Raw genomic sequence first — 19,266 nt, forward strand, 5'->3', positions numbered from 1 at the left:
ATTTCAATTGACCAATTTCCTTCTATGAACTGTAACTCGTAAAATCTGTTACATTTATATTTTTGTTCAGTATACACAAGCTACATTGATAATTTAATCAGACTTGCACACAAAGAAAAGTACATGCAATTTCACTGAATATACAAATACAAAACAGGAATTACAATGAATCAGTCAAAGGAAATATAAAAGATGTGAAAGCAGCTCAGCCTTTATTTCAATTTGGGCAGACTTATCCGTTCTTTAAAGGGAATGTTGATGTCAGTCGACTAATATTGTCTTGCTTATGTAGTCCCCTCTTAAAACATATTACAGCTCGCGAATTGTGAATGAATGAGTTGGACAGGACCTTCAAACAAAGGGCAATGAGAGTATATTTTAATGTCACAAGCCAACCTCAGCATGACAATCTCAATTTACCAGAGAAATAATTAAGACAAAGTGGGTATGTTCTCTGAATAGCGTCACAATACCTTTCTTCTCTACTGAATTGGAGCCTCTTCCTCTCAGCGCCATTCACCAAATAGAACCCCCTTCCCCAATGTTAAATAATTTAAAACATTCAAAATATCTTTTTTTTTTTTTAATTGTATGGACTTAAACAGAAAACTACAACACCATCAAACTGTAGAATGATGAAGTCAACTTTCACTTTTAAAAAAAACTAATAGAAAAAAAAGACAATCAAGTAATGACGAGGGAGTTTGTGTGCAAGTTTATCCTTGGATAGGGAAAATAATAAAAAGTATACATTCCTACTCATGCAAGATACACATTGATTAAATAATCCGCACAAGAAATGTTCATAATTAGTACAATGTATTATTTAAAAGTAACTGTTTCATTCGGTAATGCCAATCAAATCAATTATTTTTTAGGAAGGACATTCTGTAGGTAACGTCGCTGAAAAACAGTTCTTCACACCAACATGGGACAGAAGACACTCGTGGAATGGCTGACCCATAGTCCAACAGGAGACCAACATCATCCACGCTTGCAAGACAGGAATGAGGGTTAGTCGGGATACAAACTATGGGATCAGTTTAAAGTTGCTACTATGTCGTGCTGGACCAGGGAGTGAGACATGTTGAGAGTAACTACAGAGCAAACTTGTAACCTCTGAGCAAGTCATGAAAAGGAAGAAGCCATTTAAAATTATGAACATTAATGTTCATCATATTGTCAATGCACAGGATGTGGCAAGGCAGTTCTGAGAGAATAACACTGGAGTAAGATCAGTTTATGACTGTATAATCAGTGACGCGTATGATGTATTGTAGTGTAAAAGTGGCAAGAGGTTTAGATGATTTGACAGACAAAACGTCTTATTGACGGACTGAATGTTTTGCTTTCTCAAGACAAGAGGGAGTAGCAAACAAGAAGCCACCTTGACTAATACTGATTGAAAATAAAATACGCAACCAAGTGCCATTGATCTCTCAGAATAAAATATGCCTGTATGACAACTACAATAGCCTTCCATTCCCATAGGTGATCCAAAACTAAGTAGATCAACACATGAGACCTACAACAGCCTGCTATTATAGCAAAGCTATGTGAGAGGCTCTAGCTGCAATATGTGATAGCTAGCCTTCACTTAAATGTGTCACAAGTGAATAAAGAGAAACAGAGGCAGAGCAATGAGAAGTTCTATATTATTCGGTCACTCATTACAGATACTGTGGTAGACATGCCTGAGGCAAGAGAGATAAGAGGTCTAGAACAGCACAGCAGATGAGCAGTTAAATATCTGTCAACCATTACAGCATAATCAAAGCAATAAATCAGACAATTGTAAAAAGATACCATTCTACCCATGTCTAGAATAGGAGACAGAGCAAGTCAGATGCAGAAACATTATTTTCGAGTATGGCTACGCTTTGAGATGATTCCAACACACTCTTAGTATAACTTTCCAGCTCAGGCATTTTAAATTCTTACAGGGATTGATATGTTACAGCGACATGGGTCAAACAGAAGCTTAGCACAGTTGGAGCAGGGACACGGGGGGTTGGAGGTGGGTCTCAGGAGTTCAGTCTCCTTCAGGCAGGAGGTCAGATCAGGATGAATGAGTTTACATTTCCATCTAGGGCCAGTCAGAGTGGGTCACGCATGCTACCAGGACTATAGAGTAGTGGTAACACGCCAATGCTTAATGCAAGGGGGGCGCAGACAGACGGCAGAAATCAACAAAAACAGCAACAACCTGAAACAGTAAAAACACAATTCAACCAACAAAAAAAGTCCAGTTGTCAGATTACATTACATGACCGTCACAGACTGTAATGCCGATGAGCGAGAGAGAATGGGCACGAGTTCAGTCAGAGGTGTGGAAGTGGGGAGCAGGTGAAACAAGTTGACAGTGGAAAAGAGATTTGAAACAAGGAAGAGGAAATAAAAGTGCACAGAGGGAGTGAGCATAGAGCAAGTTACTGATGTGGAAAGAACAATTCTGAGTGCAGGGGGGAGTGGGGACGTGAGAGAAGAAAGGAGAGTTGTGAATCTGAAGATGAATAAATAGGGTGAAACGGAGTGTTTTAGCGAGCGAGGGGGTTTAACAGGGGGTAGGGGGGCACCAAGTGGCTGTCAGACACAATCAGCACTGAGAAAAGGTGAGTTTGATCTCATCCAGCACATTCCCAAGCAGCCCCGGCTCGTCACATTTAGCGTCGATGGACACGGTCTGATCAGCCTGAAATGGACAGGGACAAAGATATAGGGCAAAGGTTACAATAACAACTCACAACCTTCTATCTCATTTGAGTTGTCTGAACATGTGGACCCAACATGTGGCTCTTTGGACACCTGACTGAGGAGTAGAGCTACTCACAGTTTTGACCAGCAGACACATATGGTGACCCTGGATTGACCTGCTGTACATGGAGGCACAGGAATCGATCCTCTCCACAACTGGTAAGGTGACAAGAACGCAACCGTAAGCTTGTTATATCATTCAGTCCATTATTGACATGGATTATTGACACTTTTATTCAACTAGGCAAGTCATTTAAGAACCCATTTTCATTTACACAGACGGCCTACCCTTGTTCAGGGGCAGAACGACAGATTTTTGTACCTCGTCAGCTCGGGGATTCAATCCAGCAACCTTTCGGTTACTAAACCAACGCTCTAACCACTAGGCTACCTGCCACCCCGACACTAATCTATGAACAGATGCAATCTCAACATCTAAGGTCTTTATCATCATCATCATCTTAAAGTGGACATGCTTATTCAGAGGTTTGTTTTTGCAAGAGGACAAGGCGAACTAGAATAAACACCCCCAAAAATGGTTGGGTCCCTTCACCGAATACCTCACCCTTTCCCCTGTATCCCAGTCCCTATCCCCCTCCCTCCCGTTTGCCTTCCACCAGTTTCCTCCAGTCCTAGTGTACCCACCAGAGAAGTGGTGGTGGAAGCAGATTCTGGCCAGTAGATGGTGGAAGGGCTGATTAACTCCCTCCAGCTTCAGAGAGCACCCCTTCAGGTCCCCTGACTCCAACAGCTTAGAATACGCATCACTGCAAACAGCAGCAATCACATTCACTACACATCACAGTTTAATCATGAGTTCAGAGCAGGGCACAACACACAAAGCCAATAGCTCCAAATCTACAGTTAGGTAACATTCATCATTACTGAACAGCAGAATGAGGCTCTTTGAGGGCAGCCTAGTTGCACTGACCTGTAGCAGGGAGTGGTGATCAGGTAGGAGGTGCAGGTAAAGTGCAGTTTAAAGTCCAGTTTCTCGTGAGTGGAGGAATCATCAGTCTGTGAGAGAACATAACAGCAGAAGATCAATAATATGCTTTTATGGATGAGAAATAAGTCGGTCAAACCTTGAGCAGTGAAGGAGACTGTATCCAGAGTCAATGTCGCAGACAGACTCACAGACAGAGTGCTAGCAGGGGCGATGTGAGGGACTTTGTGGTGGGATAGACTAACTCACCTTGACTATGAAGGTGAGGGTTCCCTTCAGTTTCTGGGGCATCACGATGTTCTGCACTGAGAAGATGAAGCGTGCCTCGTTTGATATCCCTGAGGAACAAGAGAGGAGATCAAACATTAGTCTGGCTGCAAAACAGGAATTTTAATATTTGGAAGTGAATGTAGTTCAATAATAGTCTCCATCCCCGCTCTCTCCTCACCGGGGGGCAGTTGGAAGGGCACGATGAGGCCGTCGTGTGGGCCAGCTCCATCAGGCCGCTGCAGCTTGGAGTTGAGAGAGTCCAGCACGTTGAACTCCATGGACTTGATAAAGCTGTCGCACTTATTCTCAAAGATGACAGAGACCACTACCTGGCTACCGTCCTGCAGATTCCCCTGGATGTCACACACCTGGAGGTGGGGAGCGAGGGAGAGAAGGATGAGGGCAGAGATAAAGCGGAGGTCCATCCACTCCGTAGCCAGCAGTGTTCACACAAGGAGCCCGGCAGATTGACTTGCATGCAAAACCACAGCAAACCAGCCAATCGATTCAACCATTCCAATCCCAACATGAATCCCATGTGATTTTTCATAAGCAATCTGGAAGCATTGATAGTAAAGAACCATAACGTCACACACTCAAGAGGATGCCCCTGGCTTATGGTGTTCTGAATAACAGGGTCACGGTTTCCCATTTTTGCATGTCTCTGCATAAGAGCTTGGTTATCACAGGGTGATTAAGCCAGGGGGCACAGTCTAAGTCACAACCACATCTAGAAGATTCTTCTGTAAAACCCATAGCCTGCAGTTCACAGAACCTCAGCCAATACCTTATCAGCATCCTGCTTCATCTTGAGAGAAAGAGATCCACATATATTATGTTAAAATGACCCTTCTCAGTTCCCATATCATCAGCCATCCACATAGAATATACAATAGTATTCATCTTTAGTTCAGCCAAGCTTCTCTCTCAATCACACTCACCATCTTGATGTAGGAGTTCTCAGCCAGCAGGGCGTAATTGGACATGGGCTGTAACAAGAGAGGCGTCTGATCAGTTCTCAACAGTCACTTAATATGCAAACAAGGAAACCAAACTGCCGTGTGGATTATGTATATGCTATTAGACAGGCAGTGTATACACAACGCACACTTGACTGTGCCAATCAAAAGGGTGGGGAGGGGGTGTCAACAGACCAAAACCAAACAATGAAAATTAGAGTTTATCTATGAATTAAACGTCCAGCGGACAGGGATTTGACATAACGGACAGGGATTAATTGACAGAGTGAATGGTGATTGGTTACTGACCGGCAGAGGCTCCTCCTCCTCCACAGTGCCGTTCTGCACAGACTCGTCTCCGGCCCCATCGCTATGATTATGGTGGTGCTTCTTTTTCTTCTTCTCCTTTTTCTGCTTCTTCTTCTTGTGCATGGAGGATTTCTGAGAGGGAAACAAGCAGGGGTTTAAGTGACGGGCAGTCGATTCAGAAAGCGGGAGTGAAAATGTCCAATGGGGAAGTGCTCAGACAAGATCGGTCAAAATACAGTATCCTGTTGTGGTAGTCTACTGTAGAATCCTTAGTAACAGCTAAGATTTCAGTCTCGTGATTATGGCATCATCAGTGGAGTGACTCACAGTCTCCTCCGGCTCAGTGTCTTTGGCCTCTTCAGGCTCAGAGTCTGGTGCCACGGCAGCCATACCAGATGCCGTCCTAGGGGTGGAGGCAGGGGCAGCTGCTGCCTGTCAACACACACACCAATAAAGTCAGTTGGATACATTTTGGAGGATTACGGACATACAGCACGCATTGTCATTTATTGATCATATACAAGTACAGGTAGTTGTAGCTTGGGTTAGTTGTAGTAATTTGTTTGTTGTTAAGAAGTTCTTTAATGCTGACATTGTGCCAATGGACCCATTGTCAATATCTGTGTTTAAGTGGAACGATCATAGACAAAACACACAAAAACAGAACAGGTTCAAACAGGATGTGCGAAGTCACATTTGGGTGACTGATAGACTTACAGCCCATTTCCTGAGGGCAGACGGTTGGAGTGATGTAAACAAAGTGCTTTCATTATACATTTTTCTCAACATGCAGAGCCCCAAAACAAATGTACAGACCAATGATCAGATTCTGATTGAAACAGTCATATACAGCAGGGGCAGAACAGAGTACAGAGAGTGTGGGGTCACAGAGACCTTAAAGTAACTTTATGACCTAGTCTAAGCTCAAACTGAATACTGTACAGTCCTCTTCAGTCTCCCGCCTGGTCTGACAGCTGCTCTGGGCTAGACGTAGTCTGAACACACAGGGTATGTAGACAAACACTCAGTCAGTCGTCAAAAACACTGTCTATAATGTAGTCATACACACGAAGAGCTGTGCTACTGTTGCAGTGGTTTGACTTGATCAACAGGAACTGTCAGCAAGATTCCAGACACTCTGAGGCCCCTGAACTTGACAACTGTGAACCCACCACTGACGAGAAACAGACACACTGAGCAAAACAAAAACAACCAACACTAAGAAACACAATTGCAAACAGAAAACCACAGCCCAAGAACGAATAGGGTTATGTGCCCTGTGAGAGAGAGGAAGTAATGTAAGCGTGAAAGAAGAGAAGCGTGAATGGAAGAAGGAAAGAAAGAAGCACGCACGAGAGGTGCTGTTAGAACACAAATGACAACAAGGAATGACTAAGAGAGAGAGGAACTCAACCTGAGGGTTAGAGGGCACTGGAGCATTTGAGAGCCAGAAATCCAGATCCGAAGCCTAGAACAGGGAGGAAGGGAGGGGCCAGAGAGGTTAAACATTTTAGTGCTACCTTCTTCATGAAAATGGATACAGAGATTACACTGTTCTTTTCATGAATAAATCAAGTATTTCAAAAGAGAGACTAGGAGCACTGAAATCTGAGAACTCATACCGATACTTGATTTAATCTTTGTTGCTGATAGGAAGGGAGGGGGCTTGAAAGCAGCAATGACAATGTTTGATGAATGAAAATGATCAAAGAAAATTGTTCATATCTGTCAAGCAAACTCTTAATTCAAATCTAATTCTTAGTTTAGCTGCAAATTATTTAGTGTCAGAGTTACAATAGATGTAGATGAATTACAGGAGTGATAAAATACCCAACACAGAATGTAATTGTGCATTGATTAACTCCTCATTGATTGATTTAATTCTTACTAATAACCCCCATAAATATTTGTCTAGTGGAATATGACCTCAGTGATCATTGTCCTATAGTATGCATTAGAGATACCAGACAGCAAAATACTCACTCTAAAGTTATCCTCAATGGTTTTTACATGACATGTTCTACTGTGATTAAGCCCCTACCTCCTGTATTCTTAGAGTTCACTCTAGAAAATGTATCCTCCATATTCATTCCTCTGGCTGATAAACACGCACCTTTTAAACAATTCAGAGTCAAAGAGAAAAGGGTTAAACCTTCAGCGCTCATTCAGATGAGAACTCCTGCCTGGGCAAAAGCAAGGAAAACTGACTGTAGTGGACTGGCAATCTTTCAGACAACTGAGAAACAGATGTACTATCTTGATTAAGAAAGATAAATCAAGTTACTTTTTAAGCTCCATCTCTGACTGCTGGGGATCTTTCTAAATTTTGGAAAACAGTAAATGCACTGAAGCGTACAAATTCATCTTCTTCCCTGCCTTAGCAAGTCCTGTCTGACTCTGGTATCCTAACGAAGAAGAATGGGATAAGTGATGCTTTTATCATCTCGGCAGGCTTTTTATTTGAGAGAAACTGTGGTTTAATTGACCCTGGTCTGTCAATCAACTGCTCTTCCCTCTGCCCGCCTCTAGCTGACTCGACAGTTAACGGTCAACTTCAAGTGAATCTTTGTTTTCATTTAAACAATTTACTACCGGTGATGTACTTGATGCCTTGCTTAAGATTGATGTAACAAAAATATATATAAGAATCCACTGGGGCTGATATGCATTTTTGCTGCAACTCTCTGCCCCCCAGATTGTGGAATCATTAACCCATATGTTAATCCAATGACTATATCTGGCACTATCCCCAATATTTGGAAGGCGGCCCATGTACTCCCCCTTCACAAAAGGTGGAGACCCTTATAAACTAATGTTTTTTTTTTTATATATATATTTTAAATCACCCTATTTATAAAAACTCTTTCCTAGCTAAAATATTAGAATACTTTATTAATTCCCAGCTAAGATCTTTCTCATCTTTGAACTGTATCCTAAATTTACACCAGTCAGTGCTATGAGCTGGTCTAAAACCCATCTTTGCTGCATCCCTTGCTATAAATTGTGTTGTTAACTGTATGGACAAAAGACAACATTGTGCTGCCCTCTTCATTGATCTGTCAAAGGCCTTCGATACTGTTGATCACTCACTGCTAATTCAGAGGATTTCCTCAAAATTGGCCTACACCAGGCTGAATGTAAATGGTTTCCAAATGACTTGGACAGAAAACTCTACACTGAGGGTGTTAAATCAGATTTTCTGAGCATAACGAAAGGTGACCTGCAGGGGTCAATTCTTGGTCCTGAACTTTTTATTGTTTACATTGACAAATTAACCTGGACTTGTATGCTGTTGATACTGTGGTGTATGCTATTGCCCCCACAGTTGACCAGGGTCTATCTGACCTACAGGCCATCATTGTATTACAGAAAAACCTTGACCTGAAATTACACTGCTCAAAAAAATAAAGGGAACACTTAAAAAAACAATGTAACTCCAAGTCAATCACACTTCTGTGAAGTCAAACTGTCCACTTAGGAAGCAACACTAATTGACAATACATTTCACATGCTGTTGTGCAAATGGAATAGACAACAGGTGGAAATTATAGGCAATTAGCAAGACACCCCCAGGTGGTAACCACAGACCACTTCTCAGTTCCTATGCTTCCTGGCTGATGTTTTGGTCACTTTTGAATGCTGGCGGTGCTTTCACTCTAGTGGTAGCATGAGACGGAGTCTACAACCCACACGTGGCTCAGATAGTGCAGCTCATCCAGGATGGCACATCAATGCGAGCAGTGGCAAGAAGGTTTGCTGTGTCTGTCAGCGTAGTGTCCAGGGCATGGAGGCGCTACCAGGAGACAGGCCAGTACATCAGGAGACGTGGAGGAAGCCGTAGGAGGGTAACAACCCAGCAGCAGGACCGCTACCTCCGCCTTTGTGCAAGGAGGAGCAGGAGGAGCACTACCAGAGCCCATGCAAAATGACCTCCAGCAGGCCAAAAATGTCCATGTGTCTGCTCAAACGGTCAGAAACAGACTCCATGAGGGTGGTATGAGGGCCCGATGTCCACCGGTGGGGGTTGTGCTTACAGCCCAACACCGTGCAGGACGTTTGGCATTTGCCAGAGAACACCAAGATTGGCAAATTTGCCACTGGCGCCCTGTGCTCTTCACAGATGAAAGCAGGTTCACACTGAGCACGTGACAGACGTGACAGTCTGGAGACGCCGTGGAGAACGTTCTGCTGCCTGCAACATCCTCCAGCATGACCGGTTTGGCGGTGGGTCAGTCATGGTGTGGGGTGGCATTTCTTTAGGGGGCCGCACAGCCCTCCATGTGCTCGCCAGAGGTAGCCTGACTGCCATTAGGTACCGAGATGAGATCCTCAGACCCCTTGTGAGACCATATGCTGGTGCGGTTGGCCCTGGGTTCCTCCTAATGCAAGACTATGCTAGACCTCATGTGGCTGGAATGTGTCAGCAGTTCCTGCAAGAGGAAGGCATTGATGCTATGGACTGGCCCGCCCGTTCCCCAGACCTGAATCCAATTGAGCACATCTGGGACATAATGTCTCGCTCCATCCACCAACGCCACGTTGCACCACAGACTGTCCAGGAGTTGGCGGATGCTTTAGTCCAGGTCTGGGAGGAGATCCCTCAGGAGACCATCCGCCACCTCATCAGGAGCATGCCCAGGCGTTGTAGGGAGGTCATACAGGCACATGGAGGCCACACACACTATTGAGCCGCATTTCGACTTGTTTTAAGGACATTACATCAAAGTTGGATCAGCCTGTAGTGTGGTTTTCCGTTTTAATTTTGAGTGTCACTCCAAATCCAGACCTCCGTGGGTTGATACATTTAATTTCCATTGATAATTTGTGTGTGATTTTGTTGTCAGCACATTCAACTATGTAAAGAAAAAAGTATTTAATAAGAATATTTCATTCATTCAGATCAAGGATGTGTTATTTTAGTGTTCCCTTTATTTTTTTGAGCAGTGTATAATTAAATGCAGGTTAAATTAAGTAAACAGTGCCTTCAAAAAGTATTCACACCCCTAGACTTTTTCCACATTGAGTTGCAGCCTGAATATAAAAATGGATTAAACATCAAATTTGTCACTGGCTACACACAATATCCCATAATGTCAAAGTGGAATTATGTTTTTCAAAATAAACAAATCTATTTTTAAAAAATGGCGTAGGGTTTGGGGGTGCGGAGTGGAGGGAAAGGTTTTGAGGGGCAGCTCTAGGGGAACCGGGGGTGGGTGGGGGTCTTGGATGGTTGGTGGCCTGGTGGTTGGGAGTTTGGGCCGGTGGCCGATAGGTCGCTGGTTCAGGTTCCCGATTTGACTTGGTGGTAGATCTATAGACATGCCCTTGGTCGCAGCACTTGAGCGGTTTCACCGCAGGTAGATTGTTTGTTAAACATGATTTTTTAATGACTACCTCATCTCTGTACCCCACACATACAGATCATTGTAAGGTCCCTCATTCGAGCAGTACATTTCAAACACAGATTCAACCACAAAGACCAAGGAGGTTTTCTAATGCCTCGCAAAGAAGGGTAACTATTGGTTTAAAAAAAAGAAGCTGGCATTGAATATCTCTTTGAGTATGGTGAAATTATTAATTACACTTTGGATGGTTTATCAATACACCCAGTCACTACAAAGATAAAAGGTGTCCTTCCTAACTCAGTTGTGGGAGAATGAAACCGATCAGGAATCTAAAGCAATTAAAGTTTAATGGCTGTGATAAGAAAAAAAACGGAGGATGGAACATTGTAATTACTCTACAACACTAACTGAATTGACAAGAGTGAAAAGGAGGAAGCCTGTACAGAATAACAATATTCCAAAACAACCATCCTGTTTGCAACAAGGTACTAAAGTAATACTGCACAAATTTGGCAAAGCAATTACATGTTTGTCCTGAATTCAAAGTGTTATGTTTGGGGGCAAATTCAATACATTACTGAGTACCACTCTCCATATTTTCAAGCATAACGGTGGCTGCATCCTGTTATGGGTATGCTTGTAATCGTTAAGCACTGGTGGGTTTTTCAGGCTATAAAATAAATGGAATGGAGCTAAGCACAGCCAAAATCCTAGAGGAAAATCTGATTCAATCTGCTTTCCACCAGACACTGGGAGATTAATTCACCCTTCAGCAGGACAATGACCTAAAACAAGGCCAAATCTACACTGGAGTTGCTTATCAAGAAGACAGCGAATAGGTTCCTGAGGGGCCGAGTTACAGTTTACTTAAATCTACGGAAAGAACTAAAAATGGTTGTTTAGCAGTGATCAACAACCAATTTGACAGAGCTTTAGGAATTTAGAAAATAATAAAAAAAAAATGGGCAAATGTTGCACAGTCCAGGTGTGCAAAGCATAGAGACTTGAAGCCAAAAAGGTGTTTCTACAAATGATTGACTCAGGTGTGAACTTACATTACCTTACTATTTTCTACATTGTAGAATAATAGTGAAGACATCAAAACTATGAACACATATGGAATCATGTAGTAACCAAAAAAGTGTTAACAAATCCAAATGTATTTTACATTTGAGATTCTTCAAATAGCCACCCTTTGCCTTTGACAGATTTGCACACTCTTGGCATTCACTCAAACAGCTTCACCTGGAATGCTTTTCCAACAGTCTTGAAGGAGTTCCCACATATGCTGAGAACTTGTTGGCTGCTATTCCTTCACTCTATGGTCCAACTCATCCCAAACCATCTCAATTTGGTTTTGGTTGGGAGATTGTCGAGACCAGGTCATCTGATGCAGCACTCCATCACTCTCATTCTTGGTCAAATAGCCCTTTCACAGCCTGGGGGTGTGTTGGGTCATTGTCCTGTTGGAAAACAAATGATAGTCCCACTAACACCAAACCAGATGGGATGGCATATTGCGTTGCAGAATGCTGTGGTAGCCATGCTGGTTAAGTGTGCCTTGAATTCTAAATTAAACACTGACAGTGTCACAAGCAAAGCACCCCCACACCACCACACCTCCTCCATGCTTCAAGGTGGGAACCACCCAAGCAGAGCTCAATCGTTCACCTACTCTGCGTCTCACAAAGACACAGCAGTTGGAACAAATTATCTAAAAATCTGGACAGATTTCCACAGGTCTAATGTCCATTGCTTGTGTTTTTGGCCCAAGCAAGTATCTTCTACTTGTTGGTGTCCTTTTGTAGTGGTTTCTGTGCAGCAATTCGACCATGAAAGCCTGATTCACGCAGTCTCAGTCTCCTCTGAACAGTTGATGTTGAGATGTGTCTGTTACTTGAACTCTGAAGCATTTACTTGGGCTGCAATTTCTGAGGCTGGTAACTAATGAACTTGTATTCTGCAGCAGAGGTAACTCTGGATCTTCATTTTATGTGGCAGTCCTCATGAGAGCCAGTTTCATCGTAGCGCTTGTTTTTTTGAGACTGCACAAAAATCCAGATTAAGACATGAAAGTCACTCAAAGTAATGATGGACTGTTATTTCTCTTTGCTTATTTGAGCTGTTCTTGCCATAATATGGACTTGGTCTTTGACCAAATAGGGCTATCTTCTGTATACCAACCCTACCTTATCACAACACAACTGATTGGCTCAATCACAATAAGAAGGAAAGAAATTCCACTATTTAACAAGGCACACCTGTTAATTGAAATGCATTCCAGGTGACTACCTCATGAAGCTGGTTGAGAGAATGCCAATAGTGTGCAAACTCATCAAGGCAAAGGGTTAGAATAATCTCGAAAATAAAAATATTTTAATTTCTTTAACACTTTTTGGTTACTAGATGATTCCATATGTGTTATTTCATAGTTGTTATCTCTTCACTATTATTCTACAACGTAGAAAAGAATAAAAAATAAAGAAAACCTCTTGAATGAGGTCGATGTTCAGGGTCTAAACTTTTGACTGGTACTGTAAGTATTCAGACCCTTTGCTATGAGACTCGAAACTGAGCTCAGATGCATCCTGTTTCCATTGATCATTCTTGAGATGTTTCGACAACTTTATTGGAGTCACTCTGACAGAGCTATAAGAGTTCCTCTGTGGAGATGGTTGTCATTCTGGAAGGTTCTCCCATCTCTGCAGCACTCCACCAATCAGGCCTTTATAGTAGAGTGGCCAGACAGAAGCCACTCCTCAGAGAAAGGCACGATAGCCCGCTTGGAGTTTGCCAAAAGGCACCTAAATGACTCTCAGACCATGAGATATACGATTCTCTGGTCTGATGAAACCAAGATTGAACACTTTAAACTGAATGCCAAGCATCATGTATAGAGAAAACCTGGCACCATCCCTACAGTGAAGTATGGTGGCAGCATTATGCTGTGGGGATGTTGTTCAGTGGCAGGGAATGGGAGAGTAGTCAGGATCAATGGAAAGCTGAACAGAGCAAAGTACAGAGAGATCCTTGATGAAAACCTGCTCCAGAGCGCTCAGGACCTCAGACTGGGGCGGCGGTTCACCGTCCAACAGGACAACGACCCTAAGCACACAGCCAAGACAACGCAGCAGTGGCTTCGGGACAAGTCTCTGAACGTCCTTGAGTAGCCCAGCCAGAGCCTGGACTTGAACCCGATCGAACATCTCTGGAGACACCTGAAAATAGCTGTGCTGCGACGTACCCCATCCACACTGACAGGGCTTGAGAGAATCTACAGAATGGGAGAAACTCCCCAAATACAGGTATGCCAAGCTTGTAGCATCATACCCAAGAAGACTCGAGGCTGTAATCACTGCCTAAGGTGCTTCCTCAAATGTGATATATATATTTTTTGTATTTTATAAATTAGCCAACAGTTCTAAAAAAACTGTTTTTGCTTTATCATTTTGGCGTATTGTTTCTAGATTGATGAGGGAAAAAAACTATTTAATCCATTTTAGAATAAGGATGTAACCTAACAAAATGTGGAAAAATTCAGAATACTTTCCCGAAGACAGCCATATATATAGTCCCTGTATAAAAGGTAGTCCCTCCCTTTGTGACGTCATACCTCTGGTGTAGAGGCAGGAGGCGGGGCTGCCACCTCCTTGGTCTCTTCTGGTTGGACAGGCTCCTCTGACCCAGTGCCCATAAGATCCCCCTCTTCCTCTTGTTTGTGCTTTTTCTTTTTCTCTTTACTCTTCTACAATTAAAAAAAAAAACACAATCCTCAAGTCAATAAGGTCTCAAATACTACGGAAACAAACGTCAGAAATACGTAAAATATTCTTAAGAAATAAAGATGGAGCCAAACCTTCCTGTCCTTCTTCTCCTTCTTCTCCTTTCCTGTCTTTTTCTTGGGCTCTGGTACAACCTCCACCACCTGCCTGTCTTCCATGGGGCTCTTGAGGACCTCGTCGGGACGGTGTGACCTGACTGGCAGTTTCTTCTCGCTGTCTGCCAGGGGCCTGAGAGCACAAAGAGAAGTAGAAACACTTAAAACCACAGCCATGCGTGTGCATAGGGATTCTGGTCAAACCACAGCCATTTGCTGCATCAAGTGTTAACTTGAGTCTTTTCCTTGTCTCATTTTAGGAAAGGAAGCTAGTTGAGACAAAGCCCTCCACTCAAGTGCAAGACATCTCAAACACAAACCTTCAAAGTGGGGGTTCAAGAGGGACACTCCCATTAACAGGTTAATCAAATAATTAGCAATTAACAATTATGTTGAAGACCAATGAATTGGGTGAGGATTAAAATAAGAGCAGCACGGCAGGCATCCAGGAGTAGTACTGGTGATGGAGTTAGGACTTCAGAAAATCAGCAGTTCCACTGAGAAATCAATTAACTCCATCTATAAAACAGGTTGATGTGACAAGAGTTTAAGTTAGTGAGAAGAGCGCTTTTCTTCAGCGCCTGCCACAATAACACTTTTGAAAGGAGGGAATGCTGATATTCTGAAGGGAGCTTGTAGAAGGTTTCAAATGGAGTAGGGCTGAGAGGGAGAAAATTGTGTAGTTGAACACTGAGATCAAACTTTAAACTGTAAAGTCACATCATGCCCAAACGGAGAGAGAGAAATGCTATGTTAGTGGGAGGGGGCAGGCATGAGACCGAGACAGACAGACAGCAGATCAGTCAGTTTAGTATGCAGGCCCAGACGTGGTCTCCTGACACTGAGAATGTACTCACCTGCGAGATGCTGCCAGCAAACTGCTCGGGCAAGGGGACAGAGAGGTGTGTGTGCATGAGAGAGAGAGACACAGAGGGAGAGAACCACAGAGCAGAGCACAGTGAGAGGGAGTGTGTGTGGATGGGAAGGGCCTGGCCAGGGCAGCACTAGCACCAATCTCTCATCATTGGTGCCAGGAAGAGATTATACACCCCCGCAGAGTATATAATAGCACAGCCTGTTTATATAGCCTGCGCTTTCATACTAATCCATTAGTGGACAGCTGTAATACAGAGAGGTCAGTGATGAGTGAACTCACTTGTCCAGGTCGATGTTCAGAGCTTTGTGGGGGTCGTTGGGATCTTTGTCGTCGTCATCGCTGGGTAAGGCATTCTGAGACAGGAAGAGAGTCAAGTTAGTGACAGCGTAAAATAACATCCTTGCATTTAATATGAAATTAAAATATGAATTACCACTCAATATAACAAATGTTTTATGGCTTCTTGGCCTGAGCCCCTTTCATGAGGTTTTGGGCTCGCTTTTCCCCCTTAAATTCCTATATGAAACGTTCTGAACTAGAGGTCTTCACGGATCCCGAATATCCGAGACCCAATCCAGAATTCTAAATAATGTCACAGATCTGGGTCAGATCTGATATGATTGTCACGGCTCTTGGGTAGGTGTAATTTTAACTGACGTGTTCAGAAGGGCCCGTACAGAGCCGAACGGGACTGCTGGCCAATCATAAGTCAAAGCAGCAATAGGCTACAGTCAGAGCCTCCGTGTGGAAAAGGGCAGAAGATAACAAATCAATGGAAGATAGAATTAAAAGGAGAAGGATAGGCTACAACAACCAAGAGCCAACAGGTAGGCTGATACAAATAACAAGTCCATGCAGAATATTAAGTAACTGTAGAATGAGAAAGTGCATGCACTGCAGCCTCAGTTAGCCTAGCTAGCTAACTGCATAACTAGCTTCTCCCGGTTTGATGCTGTCAAGACAGGTACTATGTAATCATATTTGATGATAAATAACCTAGCTATGGCAGCTATTAGTCTACTATAGTGAGTCAGCTTGTTGGTTGGCTTCTGTCTCTAGTCTCTCCCTCCCTGCTCCCCGTGTCACTCGCTCACTCCCCCGCCTGCTAGAACGGCACCTCCCTCCCCTCGCGCTTTATCAGCTCTGGTTAATAGTCGCTTAGGGAGGTGGAAAAAATACATTTTAAGCTGCTTCCATCACTCGGATTGGACCAGGTCTGGATCTGACCAGATCTATATGGAACTGGTCTCTATATTTAAAAAAAAATACTGATGCATTTCGAGTCTGGGTGGGAAAGTCCCATCTCCATTTCGGAACAGGTCAACTTTTGGATCCGTGAAGACCTCTACTCTGAACACCATGTGTAAATCCCTACCTCTGGCATCTCCTCAGTGACGATGTCCACCATGTGTGCGGGGGTGATGTCCTCCTCGCTCTCTGGGCCAGAGTCCCCCCTTCTCCGGCGGCCCTTCTCGCCCTTCTCCCTCTTCTTCTTGTCCTTCTTCTTCTTCTTGTCTGCCTTGTTTCTCTCCCGACGCTCCTCTTCCAGCTTCACATACTGATCTGACATTGGCATCCCTAAACCAAACGGGAGGGAGAAAGAAAGAGGGAGAGCGAAGGAAGGAGAAAGGGGGGTTAAGTTATGTTACAGAGAGAGAAGTACAGTAGAGGGGTTAAGTTACGACAGAGAGAGATGAGTGAGAGAGGTACAGTAGAGGGGATAAGTTATGACACAGATGGGTTAAGGTATGACAGAGGCGAAGAGAGAAAGAGGGAGATGGGTTAGGTTTGGATACAGAGTGCTGTGTGCAAACCACTCACTGATACACTGTACATTGAAATCAGTAGTTTATAATCTAGTGGCCAGAGGAGAGGAGACTGACCTGGGACCTTAAGAGGCACACTGAGGTCAATCTGCACCACTGGAATGTGCTCCACACCAACACCATCCTGGTACACCTGCACGCACACAGAAACATGTCTTACACACAGGAACTATAACACACGAATGTGAAGAACATACAACATGAAGGCTCCTAGTCCATTAAAATGATCATATTTAGATGGAAGTAGTTTGAAATGTGTAATTAATTACATTTCTGCAAGAGTCAGGATAACACACAAGACTAGTTGCCAATTGGGTAATGATGCTCTGCGTACCTTCTGAGAGGAGGGGGAGGCCTTGATGTAGAATGGGTTGTTGGCCTGCTCTGCCTTCCTTACTTCTCTCCTCTGGAGGGAGGGAGAAACAGCATGAAGTCAGTCATATGAAAACTCTATTGTATTTATATTATGGTTGAGTGGTGTGTACCAGTGTACCTCTTTGGTGTCTGATTGTTTTAGGGTCAGCAAACATTTAACACCAGATCAACTGATGAAAGAACTGAGGAGCTTGTATATCATTAGGTCTACAGCAGTGATAGTCTTATACATTGCCATCTTACCTTGGCCAGTTCCTTCTCGTCCACCTCAGTGTAGCGTGGCTTGGTGTGTCTGGACTCCTCCTTGGCAAACACAGCCTTGCCCTTGGACTTCCTGCCCTCGTCTTCAGACTCACTCCCAGACGGAGGCTCGTTGATCCACACATCCAGGTCCAGACTGGGGACAAAACCAAGATAACACGTTCTAACCAGCTGTACTGTCCAATAGGGATGTGTTTAACGCTTAAATGGAATCAGAAAGTCTCTGTTGATGTTGTGTATACACTTTATATACCACTCAGTCAGACTGACATTCAATAGTCTGCAAGACAGACTAAAAAACAAAGCTACTTTGCAATATCGAAAATTGTGTAATGGGCTGCATAAAGTAGTACTATAAAAAAAATATACGTATTATGTTGTGCATCACTATAAGCTTAATTTAACAGCATTGTGAGTAAGAGAGCAGCAGGCAGACTGACCCTTCAGGAACAGGTACTTTCTTCTGTGCCTTGGGGGCCACAGGGTTGAGCTCCCCAGCAAACAGAGCAGTCACCTCCTCAGCCACCTCTACGTCCTTCTGCTGCAGCTTCTGGATGTACTTCACCAGCTGCAGGATGCAGGAGGCCTGGGGAGGGGAGAGGAATGGTGGGGGGCAAAGAGAGATGCATAGTGAAAAAAGGTATTCGCCTTTCAAATTGCCAATAGCCCCCGGAGGTTAGATGTGTGACTCACCCTCTCCTGCACCTCCAGGTTGGAACTCTGGACAAAAAGAGGCAGCCTGTCAATGAGCAGCTGGCTGGTCTCCTGGGCTACCGTGCTGTCCGCTGGCACCCCCTCCTGGCCGCGCAACACCGTGGCAAACAGCTTGGCAGCGTTCTGCACGTACACGGCCTGGATGTGGCCCGGCAGGGTGGCCACCTTGGGCCGCAGCATGGCCTCCAGTGTTGCCATGGGTTCCTCCAGGTGTCTGGGGGGAGATGGAGGATGGTACTGGATGAGGGATAAGTCAATGATATAGGGCTGAACTGGCCTGATATTAGCTAGTTAGTGGAAAACAGTCTCGCTAGAAAGCGTGTGTGTACTCTTGCAGAAGAGGAATAGACATGAATACATACTCTGAGAACTCTCCACAGATCCAGGCGGCGGCATAGAGAACCTCACAGATGCCGTTGCGCTGTGTGTTGCCGGTAAGCAGGTGGGCGTTGTCCAGTAGAGTAGCCATCTGGGCCACAGCAAAGGCTCGGATGGCCTTGACCCGAATGGCCACGTCCAGCATCTGGGAGGCAATGAGGTGGCCATGCCGCGTGCCCTCCAGACGGGTCAGCTCCACCAGGATACTGATGTACCTGAGAGATGGACACAGGACAGAGTCAGACGGATGTACTTCAGAGACAGGTGAGTGGAAGGTCGGCCCCTAAATGACAGGTAATCCAAAAAAAAGAAGACAACAACCTTGAACTATTTACAAATACATATAGGTAAGAGCCGATCAGCATATTGAGTACA

At 44.1% G+C, this 19,266-nt stretch overlaps 1 protein-coding gene across 6 annotated transcripts in view; it reads right to left on the reverse strand.

Moving 5' to 3' along the window:
- Window positions 1-568: 568 nt before the first annotated feature.
- The window catches only part of LOC118390055 (AP-3 complex subunit delta-1-like), a 33,923-nt gene continuing 15,225 nt past the window's right edge, over window positions 569-19,266 (reverse strand). The window contains exons 14-35 of one of the 6 annotated variants that reach the window (XM_035780225.2): window positions 18,876-19,106; window positions 18,493-18,727; window positions 18,240-18,385; window positions 17,782-17,935; window positions 17,498-17,569; window positions 17,221-17,296; window positions 16,713-16,900; window positions 15,617-15,690; window positions 15,318-15,338; window positions 14,440-14,593; window positions 14,197-14,328; window positions 6,653-6,706; window positions 5,566-5,670; window positions 5,239-5,370; window positions 4,912-4,959; window positions 4,758-4,778; window positions 4,149-4,338; window positions 3,950-4,038; window positions 3,686-3,771; window positions 3,400-3,521; window positions 2,831-2,910; window positions 569-2,692 (exon numbers count right to left, since the gene is read on the reverse strand). In XM_035780225.2, the coding sequence (XP_035636118.1) occupies window positions 2,597-2,692; window positions 2,831-2,910; window positions 3,400-3,521; window positions 3,686-3,771; window positions 3,950-4,038; window positions 4,149-4,338; window positions 4,758-4,778; window positions 4,912-4,959; window positions 5,239-5,370; window positions 5,566-5,670; window positions 6,653-6,706; window positions 14,197-14,328; window positions 14,440-14,593; window positions 15,318-15,338; window positions 15,617-15,690; window positions 16,713-16,900; window positions 17,221-17,296; window positions 17,498-17,569; window positions 17,782-17,935; window positions 18,240-18,385; window positions 18,493-18,727; window positions 18,876-19,106 (2,506 nt within the window). In that variant the 3' untranslated portion in view covers window positions 569-2,596. Of the gene's footprint in view, window positions 2,693-2,830; window positions 2,911-3,399; window positions 3,522-3,685; window positions 3,772-3,949; window positions 4,039-4,148; window positions 4,339-4,757; window positions 4,779-4,911; window positions 4,960-5,238; window positions 5,371-5,565; window positions 5,671-6,652; window positions 6,707-14,196; window positions 14,329-14,439; window positions 14,594-15,317; window positions 15,339-15,616; window positions 15,691-16,712; window positions 16,916-17,220; window positions 17,297-17,497; window positions 17,570-17,781; window positions 17,936-18,239; window positions 18,386-18,492; window positions 18,728-18,875; window positions 19,107-19,266 lie in introns of all 6 variants that reach the window. The other 5 variants (XM_035780216.2, XM_035780253.2, XM_035780245.2 and 2 more) reach the window with 5 other exon arrangements.

This window comes from Oncorhynchus keta, chromosome 1 (genome assembly GCF_023373465.1).
Source record: "Oncorhynchus keta strain PuntledgeMale-10-30-2019 chromosome 1, Oket_V2, whole genome shotgun sequence".
In the NCBI taxonomy this organism is placed as follows: Eukaryota; Metazoa; Chordata; class Actinopteri; order Salmoniformes; family Salmonidae; genus Oncorhynchus; species Oncorhynchus keta.